This window comes from Glycine soja, chromosome 16 (assembly GCF_004193775.1).
Source record: "Glycine soja cultivar W05 chromosome 16, ASM419377v2, whole genome shotgun sequence".
NCBI lineage: Eukaryota > Viridiplantae > Streptophyta > Magnoliopsida > Fabales > Fabaceae > Glycine > Glycine soja.
Window position 1 is genome coordinate 34,897,581 of NC_041017.1, and position 20,361 is coordinate 34,917,941.

At 30.4% G+C, this 20,361-nt stretch overlaps 2 protein-coding genes across 2 annotated transcripts; both read right to left on the bottom strand.

Annotated features, from left to right (window-relative positions):
• Positions 1-2,436: 2,436 nt before the first annotated feature.
• Positions 2,437-5,128, bottom strand: LOC114389167 (beta-carotene hydroxylase 2, chloroplastic-like). Its single transcript, XM_028349785.1, has 7 exons — positions 4,615-5,128; positions 4,218-4,277; positions 4,015-4,086; positions 3,444-3,578; positions 3,083-3,208; positions 2,775-2,831; positions 2,437-2,607 (listed from the first exon to the last, which is right to left on the bottom strand). The coding sequence occupies exons 1-7, from the start codon at positions 5,014-5,016 to the stop codon at positions 2,518-2,520; spliced, it is 942 nt and encodes a 313-aa protein (XP_028205586.1). The 5' UTR covers positions 5,017-5,128; the 3' UTR covers positions 2,437-2,517.
• Positions 5,129-16,476: 11,348 nt separating this feature from the next.
• Positions 16,477-19,819, bottom strand: LOC114388991 (putative septum site-determining protein minD homolog, chloroplastic). Its single transcript, XM_028349549.1, has one exon. It carries the CDS (start codon positions 19,649-19,651, stop codon positions 18,677-18,679), a length of 975 nt encoding a protein of 324 aa, XP_028205350.1. The 5' UTR covers positions 19,652-19,819; the 3' UTR covers positions 16,477-18,676.
• Positions 19,820-20,361: the final 542 nt, after the last annotated feature.

A 20,361-nucleotide genomic window follows, 5' to 3' on the forward strand; every position in this document is an offset into this window, starting at 1 on the left:
TATAGCAAAATCTTGTCACATGATATACCAATTATCAATTAACATTTTAGAAAGAAAAAAAAAATTAACTGAATCAATCCTTTAGATTTTTTTAGTTGATCAACTGTTGAGATTTGGTGTAAGTCTGGTATAATCACACACACACAGATATATATGTATACATATATATATGAGAAAAAATCAAATTATATTATTGACAATTATTATTTCATTTATATAAATTAATATAAAATATGATTTTTATTGATCTAACTATTGAATTATATCTGTATATTATCAATATCGTTTGTTTAAATTTTATCAAAATTAAAGAGCAATAAGAAAGTAATCAAATAATTTATATTTTAATATATTTAAAAATATTTCTATTGCATCGATTTTAATTTATATGAATAAGATAACAAATGATTTTAAACTAACATAAAAATTTTCATATATGAAAGGAACTTTTGATCCAACAATGAGTTTTAAGAAAATATTATACGGTTAAAAACTATAGAATAATGTAATAGTTTTTAAAGTTATATTGATATAGTTTAATCTATCTTCTATATATATATATGATTAGAAAGAAAGAAAAATGTGTGTTAGCTATAATATTTGGGTATTTTGTTTTTAGTGTGATAGCCATCTGTCTTTGTTGTTGTTTTTTTTTTTCTTATATGTTCATGCTAGAGAACATGGTATTGAAGATTAGCATAGCTCAAAGTAGTTTAGTGAGCTTTAGTTTTTTATTTATTTTTATCAATATGTTAGTTTGTTAGAATGTTATTTTTTATTAATAGAATAAATTAAAATATTTTTTTCCTCTTCTGTTCTTCTTTAATTATCTAATCCAAGTGAACTTTAGTAATAGTCAAATTGGTGTCTATGAGCCAATCAAGCCTATTTAACAAGTGTTTTGTCCGTTAAATATTCTCCCTTTTCTTTCAGGAATTAGTGCAAATGGTGTCTTAGGTAAATTCGCAAGAAGGTTTAGAAATTGTTATACTAGGCCAAAGAATTAAGGGTCCACTAACCTTTATGTTTTATAATACCACTCCTAGCTAGGTCAACAAATACATTTCTCGTAGCAAAAGAAAAAGGATGTTATCTTATTAAAATTGTGTCACTTAAAAGAAACAAACAAATATCAGTGTTTAGGTTTGGATCATTATGATATTAGTCTTTATGTTTGGATTATCATGATATTAGTGTCTTGTTAATGATTAATTTTTATTAAAAATTTCGATTGATCACTTTTAATTAAGTCTTCTTTTTAATTATATTTTTTTCATCCACAAAATTTAAACTTAATTTCACTTGAATTAATGATATGTATTCCCTCTAGACTCATGTCCAAACAAAAATAACTAATTTCACACTAATTAAGAAAATTAATTGATATCATTTCATTATCCCATGAAGTAAAAAAAAAAAACTTATTTCTAAAATATTTTTCATTGAAACTTATTATCATGAATAAAAAAGAGTTAATAAAATAAAATTAAAATTAAATAAAAAATATTTTAAGGATAATAACATTAAATAAGATAAAAATTAATTAAATTTAATTATATTTAAGTCGAAGATATAAAATTATTTTTTTTACTTATGTATGTAATATTTTTTACTTCTTGTATGAGTCCAAAAGCAAATATATTAGTAGGTCAATATTCATTTAAAAAAATGAAGGTGTATATGTCAATTAATGAGACATCACAAAAAGCGAATGTTAATTCCTTTTTTTAACAAAAAAAAAAGATTGTTTTCCCTTTTAACTTGTCGCATTTATAAAAATATATAAAGTAGTTTACCTAGACAATATAGTTTTTATCCCAGATAACCAAGGCATCTGAGAATACTTGCTTAGACACACTCTGCCAATCCTTGAGATTGTGTGCCAACTTTGAGTCTACTAAACCTCAAATCTGATTATGTTTACGATTTATGCATTAAAAAAAATCTGATAATGTTATCCACAGTGAGATTGTGTGCCATCTTTGAGTCTAGTAAACCTCACCCTACCCTTTCAGGTATCTTTAACTAATGGTGCCAAACCCCATTTGAGTGGCATACAAAGCTCAATGCCCCACATAAGGGAACCAACCAACTTATTACTAAATGGAATGTAGCTGACAACCCCCATCCCACTAGGGGCTGGGAGGAAACAAAATTGTTCATTTCCTCTATCTCTCTCTCCCAAGCCAAAATCAAAATTTTAGGCATCAATAATTTGTTACACCACCACCTTCTATTTTTTACTTTTGTTTCATAACACAACTAAGAAATTATAAAAAAATTATGTGTGTACATTTAAAAGTCCTAAGTAAGCGTATTTTTGCACATTTTAACAAAATATTGTTCTTTTTTACTTTCTTAACCGTCATCTAACTATCATTTGTCTTATTTCATATCCATATTTTATATAATATATCGCTGTAAATAATTATTATATATGCAAGCAAAATTTTTGGATCATTTTATTTCATATTTCTGATTTACACTGATAATTCTTCGAAACATTCTGGATTTGTATTAGTTGTTCTCATTAGCTATTTTGTATGACCTTGCTCTCCTACTTATCTCTTTCTCCAGCTCTTCTAGCCCTCCCACCTCTTCAATTTCCTGCATGCCATATATTTAATTATTTATAGTGACAAACAAAAAATTATGTATAAAAGCTTGAGCCAATCAACTAAATATTAATAAGTATCCAAGAAGAAGAAAAACAATACCTAAAAAATATATTCAATTAAATAATAACAAGATACAGAAACGAAAATGCAACTGACCTTGGGTCCCAAAAACAGCCCATATGGCACTCCATTGAATTTTTCCGAATGGTGAAGCTGACATAAAGACAACACCAGTATCACGGGTATCAGAACAGTGAAAATAAATTAAAATAAAATGAACAGAAATAAATTTCCCTTTTTTGGCTTCTTCTAGAAAATGAAAATGAATAATAATGTAATGAGTATTGCTGATTAGTGTCACGTTAAACATACATTAGAAAATGAGAACATTTTCCAATAAAAAATGTTAATTTTGTTGCATAATGTTATCCTAAATTCCCAATGATGATAATAATGAAAATTACTTGGTGAGCAGAGGCCACCCTTCTGAGATAGGGCACGTTTGCAATGGGGCCCACCGGGAATCTCTTATGAACCAATCCATCGTGTACAAACATGTAGGCCATCCCAAAGACCGTAATTCCAAGACCCTGTTCATAGTTGAAGGTATCTATCTATCTTAGTAAAAGTGTTCAATCAAGATCAATGTCATTAAAGTCTAAGTAATAATTATTATTTTTATTGGTATTTGGTAACCCTCTACCGTGAGAGTTGCCAATGAAACTGGTAATTAAGAATCTCACCCCAATCAAACTCTTAATTAAGAGAGAGAGATAGAATAACAAAAAGATTAATTGTAATTAGGATTTTTGAGAATACACGCACCGCACCAAAGCAAAGGCCAGGGACCAGTCCCTTGTTAAAGAAACCATAGGAAAGGAGAGCGATGGCAGGGACAGCGTTGATTATTGCAAATACATCGTTAAGCTCGAAGGGTCCTTCTCTTGGTCGATGGTGGGACTGCAATTGAAGTTAAAAATTTGTTAGTTTGTGGTGTTGCAAGGATCCAATAGTTTCTGGTGATTGGTTGCTGAGACATCACAAGGATTAACCAAAACCAAACAGTTTTTTCTAGTGGGTCTTGGACTCTGACACTGTGGCTTTAGACAATTAAAATAAATGTGTTTTAGATTGTTCGTTTTCCATTATAATTGATCTTAGTCTTTATACCTTAAAAAAGATGGCCTATGAAAGTCTCCTATTGTTTTAAATAAATAAAAAATAGGCATATTACAATTATTAGTTTTAAAATATACTACAGACTAAGAAAATTTTCCACCAAAAATTGGGGACCATAACACATTTTAGCAAGAGAAAAAAAATATATAATTAAATTGACTTAAACAGCGGTTAAGAGACAGGATTCAGAGGAAAGATGAACCAACTGAAAGCATACCTCATGCATGTGCCACAGCGAAGCATGCCAGAGAGCCCTATGAGCCCATCTAGCCCAAAATTCCATACCCACCTGAAAATCAGACATACCCAGTTGAATACTTGAATCTATCACTCAAAATTCACAAACAACTCACCCAATTCTGAACTCAAAAACCATTCAAAACCCGTTTGGAATCATAATTAGTTTAAAGGATAACTCACAGCAGCTCCCACTGATAGAGCAAATGTGCCAAACATTTCAGACCAAGGCACTTCTCCACCCTACACCAACCAAACCCAATTTCATTATAAAATTATCTTCATATGCAAATCATCATCAATCAATCATGCATGACACCAATGTCAGGACATAAAAAATAAGGTTTTAAAAAACGATCCGCAAAATAAAAGTCAAGTCTTTGTGGTGTCTGTCATTCCAATTGTGGCCGCATCACCAGCGTTTGTTTATAATTTTCTATGATATCCAAGATCACAACTGTGGTCGTATCAGCAGCATTTGTTTATAACCGCGACAAAACCACGACCAGAGCCGTTTTTTAAAAAACTTGCATAAAAATAAGAAGAAAAAAGAAAGAATCAATTTTAAGGCACCACCTACCTCCATTTGCCACGAGAATCTGCAATAAACAGCGAACACTGCCATGGATGTGATGCCGAAGCTAGACATGACAGCAGCAACGAGGTAAGTGAACCTCTCAGACTCTTTTCTGGCCAATTTCTCAGCCAACTTTGGTGACAGAACTTGTTGAGCGGGAGGAGGAGGAGGAGGAGGTTGTTCTTGTGGCTCAATTTCCATGTGGGTGCCTTGTTTTGGGTCCTGCATGAGGACACAAACGGTGAAAGTTGAAACTTTTTGGGTTCTTGGTGATGCTGTGTGGTGGAAAATTCTCATGGGGGAGAAAGGGAGTGTTGTTGGGATTGATTTGGGGAGGTTCAGGTGAGGTTGGTGGAAACGGAGGAGGGACTTCATGGTTATGGCGGCGGAGAGTCCTACCGCCATGGTAGAACTAGAAAGTGTTGAAACTTGAGAACAATGTGAGATTGTGATGTGTTGTGTTTGTGTGTCTTAGAGAGAGAGAGAGAGAGAGAGAGAGAGAGAGAGATGTTTGTGTGAAGAGGAAAGGTTTGAAGTGTGGAGGTTTAAAAAGGGAGATGAACAGAGACCACAACTTTTTTGTTATGTGTGGAATTTGTTTCTTTCGGTGGTTTTTTTATGTGGGGCCACTGTGAACACAAAATGAAAAACCTCGTGGAACATTACCACACTATAGGAGTCATTTTCAGCTATCACAGAGAAATGAAAAATGCAAAAATAATCACTTTAACACTTATTAAAAAAAATAGTTGAAATTATTAAATTTTATTAATTTTAAATAAAATAAAGTTATTTTTAAAATGCTTTTTATTTAAATTTAATATCATAAATAAAATAGAGTTATTAAAAATAAATAAATGATATTTTATAACAATATCATTAAATAATAATAATAAAATTAGTTAAATTTTCTATAAATTTTAATGCCATAAGGTGTGTTAAGTGAAGAGTCTTAGAGAATATGTATCTAATACTTCTCTTTTAAAAATTACACACATATTAATATGGTTTGATATTCTTTCATTTCTGTGAAAAAATTGTTTTTTTTTCTACAAGAGAATTTATGTGTTTACTTTTTCAAAATTTTACAAATCTAAATATGGCTCAATATTCTTCCATTTATGTTAAAAGTAAGAAATGATATACTATATTAGAGAGTATAGTTGTTTAAGTTATAAAAAATGAAAATAAATAATATACATTGGTGTGACTAATTTAAAATATGTAAAATGTATGGTTAATTTTGCTTCGATTTTTCTAAGTACCATTGTATATTTAACAAATTCTACCAATGTAAGGCTCACAAATGATGTTGGGATTGATGATGAGGGATAAACACCCCACCAGTTCACCCAAACTACACTACCATATCACCAAGTCAAAGTGTTCATTTGATATATGAAGGAAAATTGTACAATATATAATTTATTTTATTAATATATATTAATAATATATAAATACCAATATATATATATATATATATTAAAAAATATTTAATAATATTTTTTTCACTATAACATTGATGTAAAATATTTACAATTTTTATTGGTAATTAATCTTTATTAAAAAATTGACTAATTATTATTAGTAAAATATTCTCCCTTAATTATTTTTTATTTATAATACTCAAAATTAATTCACATTAATCATCTATTTGTAGGTCATACATTAATGAGTCACATTAAAAAATTCTGTCGACTTATTTTGTTCATTTAATTTAAGAAGAATGTTATTAATATATATATATATATATATATATATATATATATATATATATAATTGATAAAAAAAAGTATACAAATTTTAATAAATAAAACGAGTGTGAATTTTTATTTACTAAATTTGATATTTATATAGAGATGATATTTCATTTAATATATTAATAAATTTCAGTTAACGATAATATATTAAAATGATCCGTGTGCCATCTTTATCAGTGGATGTAGTCAAATTTGTAATGTAATCATATTTGTAAGTTGACTATTTTATAACTTCATGACTTGCTTTCGTAAGCCAAATAAATTAAATTAATCAACGAGAGTATAGCAATCCAAGAAACGAGGTGAGGAAAATGAGTACTTTCAACGCCACCATGCATGTTGCATTTTTAGAGAGTTTCATCTTTAGACGTTGCTATTATGCAGAAATTGAATCTGCATGAAAGCCTTCTTCACAAAATAACCTGTAAATCTAAAAAATTTGGATGGACGGGGCAACATCGTGATATAATATCGTTAGTATATGTAATGTATTGGATAAATGTTTATTTTATTCGATTAAACTTGAAGAATTCTCTTCTGTAACATAATGGCCCTTGTACAGTAGTTCATTTAAAAAACTGACATTTCTAGCAACATTATTGGTTCAAGTGAATTTAACTAATATCTCATAAATAAAACTCATGTTAGAATCTTGTAAATAATAAAATAAAATCGATAAAATAAAAAGAAAAATTCCACTTAAGATGTTTAATTAAGTTTTCTAATAAAATTAATTATTAACAAAGTCAATACATACTTTAAATCAATGATACCATAAAAGAAAGAGAGAAAAAAAACTAACATCTCCCCCCATATATTTTTCACATTTTGTTGGCTGAATTAAAAATAGACTTTAATTTATACATTATCCTTGTTAACTAATAGCAAACATGTTTGGAATGACTAAGAGGTGAACCAAAATAAATTGTGAAATCAAGATGAATATAAAACAAGGTATAGTTACTTTAAAAAAATCATGATAACACTGTAATTTTGAAATAGTTTCCATAAATTTAAAGGATATCCATCCAAAATCCAAACATGCTATATAAGTCAAGTAAATATTCATCGAACCTAGCTTCCACTAGCTAGGAATGCAGTCCCAATTCAAGAGGTGCAGAAGTCAGAACAGTGAAGGCCACACAACTTTACCACCCCATGCAGATCTAAAAGGGTATAGAAGATCCAAAGGAAAACAACAGGTATCTGGCTGGCTTTTGGGTACCATTTTTTTTTTGTCTTTTGTTTCAAGAAAGAGTGAAGAATTAAAGGATTGAAAGCTGAGATGTGGCTGCATTTCGTAACATGCTCGTGCGAAGGATGGAAAATCAAGTGGTTCATAACTAAAATTCCGCCAAAGTATACGAATATGACGTTGAATACCAAATTGTCGACCATTCAATTCATTAACTGCATGTCAACCCTACCGCATACACTTTTTAACATCATACTGTAAAGTTTGGTCACGTAGTGATATAAGGGTCTAATTAATACGTTCTTGTCACATAACTTAATTGAAAAATTGTTTCAAAATGCGTGTGTCAAGTGAGAAATTTTAATCATATCTGTTTGTGTGTCTGCGTTTTTCATTCAAAGTTGTAAGGAGTGAGAAAAAAACTATTCTTTAATTTGTCTAGTAATTAGGAATTGGGTAACATATATTTTGAGTTCTCTAGAACTTTTTCTAATAGCTAAAATTACACTGCACTCTTTTTTCTTTAGTTTTTTTTTTTTTTGTTGTTACATTGCACTCTTTTTTCTTTACTTTTTGATTGCCTAGGAACGTTACTTTAGAAGGCAACTGTTGCCTTGGAAGCAATAATTTTGGCTAGGTTGCACTGGGGGTTACTTCAGAAGCAACGTGCTTCTTCCTCCAAAATTGCTTTTTTGGGTGCCGATGCGGGTGCTCTTACATCATCGATCACTTTCATCTCATTTTAAGGTAAAAATATTACAGGTGGAGCCCACATATAATCAAAAACTTTCATCTCATTTCATTGCAACTTTTATCTCATTTAATTGCATTTTCACTTTCACCCCTTAAATTTCATATGTTCCAAACACACCCTTAGTCTTTTTTTAAAAAAATGTTCATTTTTTAAAATGCATAATGTTTAGTCCTTATACATTATCTAAATAATTTTTTATTCCTCTATAAAAAGCCATCTTAATTCTTAAGACCAATGACCTTTAGGGGACGTTTGATAAGGAAAAGAAATTCATGTTTAAGAATCATAAATATTAAGAATCATGTTTCCTAATAATGAAAAAAATTTGTTTAGTTCTCTATTAAAAAAATTTAGATAACTTTTTTAGAAAAAAAAGAGTTATGTAATATTTTTACCCATAATTTTAACTATTTATCACATATTAAATAATTTAAGAAAAGTAACATAACGTTTTTATAAAACAAAAATTAAACTTATTAGGAAAGTAGAATTTTCATCTCCCACCACAAGAATATTATTTTGTAAGAATGTGAGTTAAAAACGATTCCAAAAATCATAATTTCTTAAAAATATATTATTTAAAAATAGTACTAAACCTGGAAAACTAAATTTTCCAAATTAGAATTGCTAGAAAAATGAAAATTTCTCCGGTATCAAATATTCCTTAAGTTGATCAAACTTCGTATAGGTTAACATATAATTCTTACTACCCTGCAATTATTTATTGGCTTTCTTAAGACCAAAAACTAAGTTACTTCCTAACGCATCAAATTATTAATAACATGGGCTTTTGGGACATCATACCTTTCAACTACCTTCTTTTTTTAAATCAATTTGAGGACATTGAGATTTAAAGAGTTTTCCACCTTTATAAGCAGGCATGACATAGAAAATGAGAATGTGTATTAAATTATTTGAGAACCTTTTCAATATATTTCTTTATGAGTCTAAGAATGTCGCATGACCTATAATAAACCTAGATGTCTAAGAAAACTTGAAATATCACTAATGTCCTTCAAAATTAAAGTGACTATTCAACATATATATGTTTAGTCTCCATCAAAAGTTCAAACCTTAAAAAGAATTTAAACCTTAAAAGAATCTAATTGAGTTGATTAAGCATGGTATGAGTATTATCAATCTCTTAATATTTGTCTTCTGTTCCTATAGATAAAAAGAAAAAAAAAGTAAATACAACAAGGCATTCCAACAAATCAAGGAATGTCCATACAAAGTTTCAAACTCAAAATCCAAAGTATATTATTAAAAATACAATTCATTTTCGGATTAATTGTCATAAAACATTTCATAATGTGTATGATATTTTTCTCATCTACAGAAATTGAATACAAATATAAAAAAATTTATAATAATTTATACACACTGTTCAACCAAATTAGATCCGCTCAATACTACGTTTTATGGACAAAATAGGTATGACAGTTGTTTATGGACAGAAAACTCATACTTTCGAAAAGCCATTTTATAACCTATAATGAAAACCGCCCCAAAAGAATTTTTCAATCCAAGAAAATGTTTTGCTCTGATTTTCTAGAGTTAGAGGTACATCATATGTAAAAGAGAGAGCCCTCGATCAATTTTGAATTTCATGGACGAAATAAACAAAAATTAAACTCACATAAATTGTAAGTAGTATGTCCAAAAATAAGTTTTAGATCTAACCATTTGACTTTCACAAACCACTAAAAAATAATTACTATCTAAATTTTTAATAAATCATTGGCAAAAACAAAAGATTCCATATTTAAGGTTCTAGGGGGAAAATCAGGTTCAAAATTATGATATAATGTTTCATTTCGTTTTACAACCTAGTTCACTCCTGTATATTAGAGTTTTGGACTATGAATAATAATATCCCTAAATTCATAGTTTACACAGATAAATAGTTTTCTAGATTTTTTTTTAAAAGTGAAACATATTTGAATTCAATTATTTTGTGAATGTTACCTAAACAATATAGTAATAATAATAAATTTGCATAATTGACATTCTTCATTGGGTGTCCTTATTTAATAGTAGTTGTGATGGACATGAACATGATTCAACGCGGTTTGGATTCCACTATTAGATAATAACGATGTCGTAGGCATCCACGATGCCTACCTCAATAGTTCCCAACAACATCCCCTACTTCACTTTTTCCATGTCGTTCTTTGTCCCTCACACAAAATAGGTGATAGGTCCAACACTTGGGGAACCCTACAAGCTGACACGTGTGCCACATTCGTACGTGTGCATGTGACACTTGGCCTTTGACCCTACGCCATTAGCTAGTGCTACTAGTGTCTCCCACCTTTTTCGTATTTTTAATCTTTTTTAATATTTGGGGAAGCACTGAGTAATTAGGTCACACTTTCACTCAAACGATTCTAGCCATGTGTCACACTCCCCCGTTTAACCTGCAAGAAATTAGAAAAAATGGGTCCTCCAGTTTACACTTTAAAACGTCATAATCGCTATAAAGGTTTTGCACCCACTAATCTTTTAGCATCATTGCTAACTAAGGTGTACCAATTAAATTGGTAACTTGATTTATCCGGAATCAAACTTAGGTATCTGAAATTAATCTAATTTTGGGTTTTAAACTCCTTCTTTTTAGGAATCAAGGTATCTCTGATTATTTAAAAAAAGAAAAGTAATTTAAGTGTATATTCATTTGATAATATTTCAGCACACTAATCATTTTGTTTTTCTTTTACTTTCCGTAAAGTTAAGCTGGGCTCGAAAGTCAACACCCAAAACTAATGGATTAGCCCGTCTCATACTATCAATTTGGAAACTTTATTGGTTTGGACTGAATTAATGAACTCCAAAAAGACGAACTGAGTAATTAAATAAAATTTAGATGTAGCTTTTTAATTTAGTTTTAGTGATGCTCTATGATAGAAATTGAAGTTGTATTTTAATAATTTGTATAATAAAAGTTAATATTAAGCATTAGTATAAGTTACCGAAATTTTGATCGACAAATAACATAAATGATACTATAAAAGCTCTCTAATCTTTTTTTCAAGAGAAAAGCTCTCTTAACGTATCCCAGATATAATTGGGTTAAATTGAAACAAATTAATTGAAATCGATATGCATAAATTTGTGTCTTCCATTCCTTTAGTTGATAACTTGATAACCGACCTATTAAATTTGAACCCTTTTATAAAAATTTGCCAAATTATAAAACGTGATAAATATAACAAGCTTGAAATCACCCTTGTATTGAAATGTGTTTTATAATTTTTCAAAACTAAACAAATCTAGTAATTGAGGAGGGGGTGCATCTCATACACCTTGAAGGCTAAAATCAAAACAAAATATTGTAAGCCTGTCAAACTCAATCACAAGCAAGCAAAGTCATTCCAAGTTTCCTAGGGGCTAGGGCGTTAGAGTAGAGTGACACTAATTTTTGTTTTTGTTTTTGGTCCCTTTCACACAAATTAAGAAGAAAAAAGTTTGACAAACACCCGAATGTTATCTAATAGGTAGAGAGAAAAAAATATAAATATAATAGAGTTTATAACATAATAAAAAAAGAAATAAAAAGGAAGAGATATTAATAAAATGTTTAAAATAAAAAATAATTTATGTATGATTATTCAATCAAGAAACGTGCAAGCTATACATAGCGTTACTCATTTGGTTTCTCCAGTTGCTTTTTCTGTTCCAATAAAGAAAAGCAACATTAGTGGAACATATACGCTTTACCATTCTCAATGGTCTATTGTTACAAATGGATCGAGAAAGTTAAAGAAAAATTGTTACAAATGGAATGACAAAGAAAGAAAAAGACAATTGTTTCAAATGGATTGAGATTACAAATTTTCCTAAAATTGTTTGGCGGTGTTCCCCTTGTAATTCACACCTGTCAAATTTTTAGAAACACATAGGAAGTGGCCACTTCATTGCTTACATAATATCTTAAATTATGTCATTATATATTTATTTTTAATTCTTTAATTCCTATTCTTATAATATTTATTTGACAAATTTTGACTCGCACGCAAAATAGAAGGTTCATCAGACTGCACCGACTTTGATGAAGTGCAATGAACCAAAACTAATTATACGATTATATTTGTAAAGAATATAATGCTTAAGTCAAAAGACATTTGGATTGGACAATTTTATATATGGTAAGAAAAGGATACCGGAAAACAAAAAATTGATATTTATATGTGAGAATTGTTTACTATGTGTGGGGTCACTACTAGTTACACATTAATTAGGGATATTGATCATGATTAATTAGCACATAAAACATCATATTTAAGAGTGATTGACTTCTCTTTAGTTATTAGGATTAATGAATTTAATTTTTATGTTATTTCATCAAAATAACATTGTATAATAGTTGTGTTAATATTTAATGGTGATATTTAATATTAAAAATCATGAAAATTGTATGATTTTAAAGGAGTAATACATGACCAGCATGAAAAGAGACAGTAGAAAAACTAAATCCAAGAATAGTGGGTGATAAAAGTCTTTTTTCAATTGGGGAAAACTCCAAAGAAATAAGAAGAGAAGGGGAAATTGGAAGTTAAAACTCAATAAATTTTTTGATCCCATCAATTCAAATGACAGAGAATCCAAAACAGCACCACAGAAAGCTAGAGTGTGAGTCTCCATATTAAGGAATATCTTTTGCTGAACAGAACCTCAATGGTCTTTAAAGTGGGTAGGATAATCCTGTGAGATTTCTTGTAGTATTGTTGGAGATCCCACAAGATGTCAGTAGATAACATGTATACCATAGATGTTCTTGTATTAGGGTGTTCATATTCAACCCCTTCTAGATACTCTAACGGTGCCGAGAGTGATACCATCTTCAAAGAATCTTGTAACCCACCAATAGATATAACTAAACCTGATAGCACATCGATCTCTACTATAACAACCAAATATAAGTAACTGTATAAAGCGTGGGTATGAATAGGAAGGAGTACATAATAAATACTTTTTAATTTTAGTTGGTTAACAAGATTTTTTTAAAAAAATCAATTTAATTTGTCATTATAATACACATTTCAATGATTACTATGAATTTAAGCACCACATGATAACACATGTTATGGAATTTGTAATTATGACACACATTTGAATGTAACTAATTTTAAAAAGGTAAATGTTAATTGATGCTTTTAGATATTGATTAAAAAACTAAAAGAAAAATTATTGAAACATATAAAATTATAATTTTCATAATTTTTTTACATTCTCATATGTTTTATATTATAAATTTTTCCTTTTAATTTCTTATTCAATGCTCTAAAAATACTCGTTAACAAGATTCTTTTAAAAATTTGTAATTATGACACATATTGTAATGTAATTAATTCTAAAATTTTGATTATTATAAAAGAATGAAATTATGACATACATTCCAATAATATTTTTCTATTTACACGTTTAATTACCTTGTTTAGAAAACTTTGCATGCAAATTCTAAAAGAATTCTTATTGATTACAACTTCTGCGTTAATTAATGTACATTAAAAAAAGGTTTTGCACATAAAGATTAACTTAGCGCCAAACTCTTGATCGAAATGAAAATTACAATTGAAATTAAAAAAACAATTTAATATTGTTAAAATTTTAATCACATCAATAAATAAATTACCTTATTTAACACCTAAATATGTACACAGGCCCGCGTGTAATATTTCAATCTTCATCATTTTTTCTTGATCCATTATTGAGAAATTTTCATTACCTCAAATAAAATATTTGATCCACGTAAACATGATTGACCGTAAATATTTACCCATGTTAATTATTATATTAAATCAATTAATAATTTTTTATATATTCAAGATTTTATATTATAATATTAAAAATATAAAAAAATGTTTAGTTTCAATTTATTTTAATGATTTTTTATAATTAATGCATTTATATAAACATCATGGAAATACATTGAAATATAAATATTTGAATGTGGAATTTACTTTTACTAATAATTCATTTTAAAATGGAAATAATCATAATGATATTAAATATGAAATAAATCAATCAAATATGGAATGCTTATTTGTTTATGGAAATAATAAAAATAGCATTTAAAATCCTACTCCATTTTATATTGAAAGTTATTTTCATATTAAATATTTTATTTATTGTCATTCTATTTATTTAATAATTACACATGTTGCCAAATTGAAAATAATTTAATAGCATTTTTATGATAACTTTTCTAAAAAATATTAGTTTAAAATAGACCTTTTATTTTGACCTAAATATGAAATTTCCCTTTAAATTATTTTCAGATTAAATTGTTCATTTATTACACATAGTATGAAACGAAATTTAACTTTTTAATATAAAATTTTATACATATGCAATATTAAATCAAAATTTAATTCTTTTATTTTATTTTCAACATATTTTATTTTAAATATAATTATTTGGATCTTCAACTAACTATATATATTACAAAATAGTAATTAATAACTTAAAAATTATTATACTTTATGATACATTAATGATATCTACAACAAAAAAAATTATTATTTTGAGTATAATTCCTTATTCAAAAATTTTAAATTCTTATATGTTAAAAATTTTAAATATTAGACTTATCTTTGCTTTATGATTTATAACTGAAACACTAGCAAATAAGCCCGCCCATATATCTTTTTTTTGTCATCCTTATCATTTATATGACAGTATAATAAAATGTGAATTCAACATTTCTTTCTTCAAAGCTCCTGCATGTATTATTTCTTCAGTAGAATCTTTATTTAAAACTTTTTATGGGGATGGGAGGGACTGAGGAGGAAAGTAAATTGGGTGAAGTGGAAAAAAGTGTGTAGGAGAAAAGAAGAGGGTGGTTTAGGTATTATAGACTTGAGAGCCTTTAATCTAGCTCTTTTGGGCAAGTGGAGGTGAGGAATGTTGGTGGAGAAAGAAAGTTTATGGTGTAAGGTTTTGGTGGGGTTGTAATGTGTTTAAAGGGGTGAGTTGTGTGATTCTAGTAGGGGGATCTTGCTGGTGGAAGCAAATATGGGGGGTGGATGATGATGAAAAGGGTTGTGTGAGTGATTGATTTAACAATTCAGTATATAAAAAGGTAGGGGATGGGCGAAAATTTGCATTTTGGATGGATAAGTAGATGAAGGGTGATAGCTTAAAGGATACTTTTAGGAGGTTGGAGGTGGTGTTTAGAGAAGAATGGTGGTTATATGGTTACATATGCATGTCAACTGTCAAGTATGTTGACATCTAACTCCCTAAAAGTCTCACGTGCAAAACCAATCCAAATTTATTAAGAGGTTGATTAATTATGTGAAAGAGAAAAAAATAAAAAAGAATTAGAGAAAAAATATTTTAATGAAAATAAAGAAAAAAAAATGTGAGACTCATACTATTTTTTAAAAAATTTCTTTTTGAATAATATTTTTTCTCTTCAACCAAATGACTCTAATGAAAATAAAATGGAGATGAAAGTTGAAAAATATAACAAAACTCCTACTTATTAAATGTCAATCATTGTCTTTTCCTTCTTCCCATTCAAATAGATTTTGTCTTTGCATTCTGCATTTTTATTAAACTGTACTGTTTGGTGTACGTGTTTCCTTTTTTAGTTGCTTGACAGTGCCATAGTTCCAACTTCAATTGTTCTCATACCAGCCTTGATATCCCTCTCAAAAAGTGGTACCAAAACAATCTCAATAGTCAATTGGAGGAGGGACATACTTATCAAATTTGTAAAATTATTTCTGAATTTAGTCATGAATGAAAATTGATTTCATTAAAAAAAAAATTTAAAAGTGAGATATTTTTACCTTAAAAGCAAATTTGATTTAAAATTTATAATATTTTTTTAATCCAGAATCAGAAATTAAGTATTTTCCAATCCATCCAATCAAAAACTAATATCACTGATACATAATTGTCACTGACTCTCGAGAAAATTTTAGAAAATTAAACACAATCTACAACAACATAAATCGTTTCCCAACATATTTATACATCAAGACCTTACATCATTACTCATATCCTTTGGGTTGTAAAATTTAGTGTATATTGCAATCTAGAATAATAAATATTTTGATCACTTTTAGTTAAATCAGGGTTTTGCGACAAAATTAATCTTACCTGACAATGACCATACATTTGTATCTTCAAAAAATAACGTTTGATAAAAGGCAAAATCAGTTCTAATACTTCTCTTAAGTGAAAGTGAAACCAAACACACTAAAATTTGGAAATAACTCAACAGTTGCAAAACTAGCTTCCAATTCAACTGCATTGATCCCAACAATCAGGTTTTAGGTTGGATTAAGTCAAGTTTGAGAAACAAATAAATCTGTTACGGATTAGGCCATTGGGCAGCCCCAACTCTCCAAGTTACAGGTCCAGCATGCTTCAAATCGACCTGCCAATCACACCATCTCACAAGGAACCTTGGGAAGTAATCAAAGTCAGCAAAAACTAGCTAAAATCTAATTGCGTTTATGAAAGCTTACCGTCAATTTATGGTGTAGCTTTACTCGAAGCAGTAAATTTCATAAGATCTACAAAGGTCCAACCTTTTACTTTTTACTATAAAATCAAGGCAGGGTGAAAAACTATGCAATCACTAAATGCTGTATTTGCAACAAAAATGAACCTAGATGGCTGCAATTCACTTTGACTGGTGTCAACCAAACGATACAGAGTACAGACATTAATCTAATCTCAAAAAATTACTAGCAATGATGAATGGAAATAGCAAAAGAAACTTAAAAATCATACTGTACACAGTTTCCTCCTCCTCCGTCTAGAATAAGCACTTGCAACTGAAATACTTCCACAACCCAAGACACTATTGCAAGTTTATCCTATATTTATAATTAAAACAAAAATATAGATGTAGTTCTCTAAAGGCTTTTAGAGTTATTTTCCAATTAGAATTAGAGTTTTATCTCGGCAATCATCCTAATAAAAGTTTATATTAAACATCAACATAACTCACTGAGGTAAAACTCTAATTTTAATTAAGAACAACAACAAAAGAACCTAAGAAATTGTATCTAAATTTTGTTACCGTTAACAATTCCAAAAAAAGATAATCATTCGGTGAAACAAATACAAGGGCATGCCATGAAATATCTAAATGGAAGAACAATGAGAATAGGAGTTTTGATATGGTAATCACCTTAATAAAATTATGCATTAAAGGTCAACATAGGGTACAAAAATAAGGCTTAAATTCTGATTACAAAACATAACCAATACAACCTAAGTTTTGTTGCAGTTAACCCAACCCAAAAAGATCATTCGGTGAACAGCCACAGTAACAACAACCAAAACAAACATCAAGAACACAGTATATCCTCTATAAACAAATTAACAAAGTTGATTTTCATTCGCATATTACTATAGTATAACTTCAACTTAGCAAAAAAACTGTTCATTGCAGCAGATTTTATCCTGCCAATTATAATGGAGACAAAACTTAAGTTCTGTCCTTCAGATGTTTTTGGCGTTATTTTTCAATCAGAAATCAATTTTTGTCTCAATAATCATCCCAATAAAGGATGACACTGAAGATTAACAAAGATTAGCAAGGTGAAACTTCAATTCTAATAAGAGAATAGAACTGAAAACACTCAAGAAACAGCATATAAATTTTGTTCCCAGAACCCAACCCAAAACAGAAGGATCATCATCATCATCATCGAGTGTACAAATGCAAGAACAACAACCAAAGGGAACACATGAAGCACACAACATATCCTCTATTATAAATAACTTAACAAAGTTCATTTTCATTCATCGACTATCATATCATAACTTCACTCATCAACAAAGCAAAAGAATCGTTGATTCCAGCAGAGCTCCAACATCCCAACACCTCCAAAAACCACAGCAGGCTCTACAAACTAGTCAGAACTCTCTCAATTCTCATAAAACCATCAACAGCATTAAAAAAAATACTCAAACACCGTCCATTATAGGCACTAACAAAACAAATATACTCACTAGTCACTACTCAACCAATCAATTAAACAAAAACAAACAACCGTAACTAATTAAGTGCGTGTTTGGTTCTACGGTGGAGAATTGATTTTGAGTCTAAAATTAATTTTGGATAAATTTTCACATGTTTGATTTCACATTAGAGGATAATTCTGAATTGATTCTGGGTTGTAACAAATTTGATTGAGTAAGGAGCTTTTGCGTCAAGATCCAAAATTTTATACAAAGTTTTTCCACTAACTTAATTTTATAATAAAAACCATTCAAACATAAATCAAATCAATTCAATTCAAAATCAATTTTGTCAACACTCATCCAAACATGCTCTAACCCAACCAACTAACTATACACACCATTACGCATAACCTTGTTTAAATCCTACCCACCAAAAAAGGAGAAAAACCCACGTTTGGGTTGTTCTTCCACCACCACGGCCTGCATGCTATCTTGCTCCACGAGCCTCCACGCGGCTTGTTCGAACGCCAATCCGGCCAAAGTGGGAGGCTTGTTGAGCACAAGAGGGAAACCTCTATTGGTGCTTCTAATAACCTCACTATCCTCAGGAATAACCCCGAGCAAAGGCAACCCTAACATCTCTTGCACGTCCAACACCGACATCATGTCCTCCCCTTTGATCATGTCGGTCCGAACCCGGTTGACGATCATCTTGATGTCCCGAATTCCGTCGCATTCGAGGAGGCCGGTGACGCGGTCGGCGTCGCGGAGGCTGGTGATGTCGGGGGTAGTGATGAGGACGGCCTCGTTGGCGGGCGTGATGGCGGTGATGAAGCCGGCGTCAATGCCGGCGGGGCAGTCGATGAGGATGAAGTCGGGGCAGCCCTGTGAACGTGCTTTCAGCGCGTCCACGAGCCAGGTGAGGGCCTTGCCGCCGAATCCGAGGGGGAGTTTGGATCGGGGTTTGGAGATGCAGAGGAGTTCGAAGTTGGACCAGCGCTTGTCGCGGACGAGGGCTTGGTCGAGGCGGCATTCGCCATTCAGGACCTCGATCACGGTGTAGTTGACGCGGTTCTCGAGGCCGAGGAGGAGGTCGAGGTTGCGGAGGCCGACGTCGGCGTCGATGGCGACCACGGAGAAGCCGAGACGGGCGAGGGAGAGGCCGATGTTGGCGGTGGTGGTGGTCTTGCCCACGCCACCCTTGCCGGAGGTGATGACGGCGACGCGGGGGGTGGAGCCGGAGAGCTCGGGCTTGCGATTCCACTGGAGGAGGGCGGAGGGAGGTTTGGGTTTTTTGGGGGTTAGGGTTTTGGAGGGGAAGAGGGGAGAATGGGGGCGGAGGAGGAATGCGGAGTTGGGGGCGGTGGTGGCGCCGGGAAGAAGGTGGAGAGAGGACATTGGGAAGGGAAGAGAGGGAGAGGGAGAAGAAGAAGATGAATGATGATGAAGAAGAAGCACAGTGGATGAGTGAGTGAACACTGAAAGTGAGAAATGAAAGGGAAGAAGGTTGATTCTTTCCGCTTGAGGGTAGCTTTTTCTTTTTTTTCTTTCAAGTTTATAAACATTTTTAATAATGTAGGAAGTACCTTAAAAGAGCTACAAAGTTTAATATATCAACGATTCCCAAAATAATCCCTTAAAAAACAAAACAATTCCCAAATTATTTAGGAATTTCTTTACCCAAAATAACTATTTAAGAATTTGACTTAAATTTATTTTTGTTTTTTATAGTTGAATGATTGTGTAATTTTGGTTCTTTATTAGTTTTATATTCTATTACATATCTTTAATAGATTTTAAGAATCAATGTACTTACCTAATGTTAAAAGAATATTTTTTTCTCTTAATTATCTGATTTATTAAAGAAAGTGGACTCTAATTAATTTGAAATTTAATTAAAAAATAAGTAATATTTAACTAAGAATTATTTCCGTAAATATTATTTGAATAATTCAACTTTAACTTTATCTCTTTGTCCCTCCTTGTATGTTGTAGTGTTCTTGTTCATACTTTATATACTTACTAAGGATATAAATTTTAATTTTTCGTGAAACTTACTTCAAAAGCAACCATTCTTCCTTTTATGTACTTTACTGCAAATATTCTTA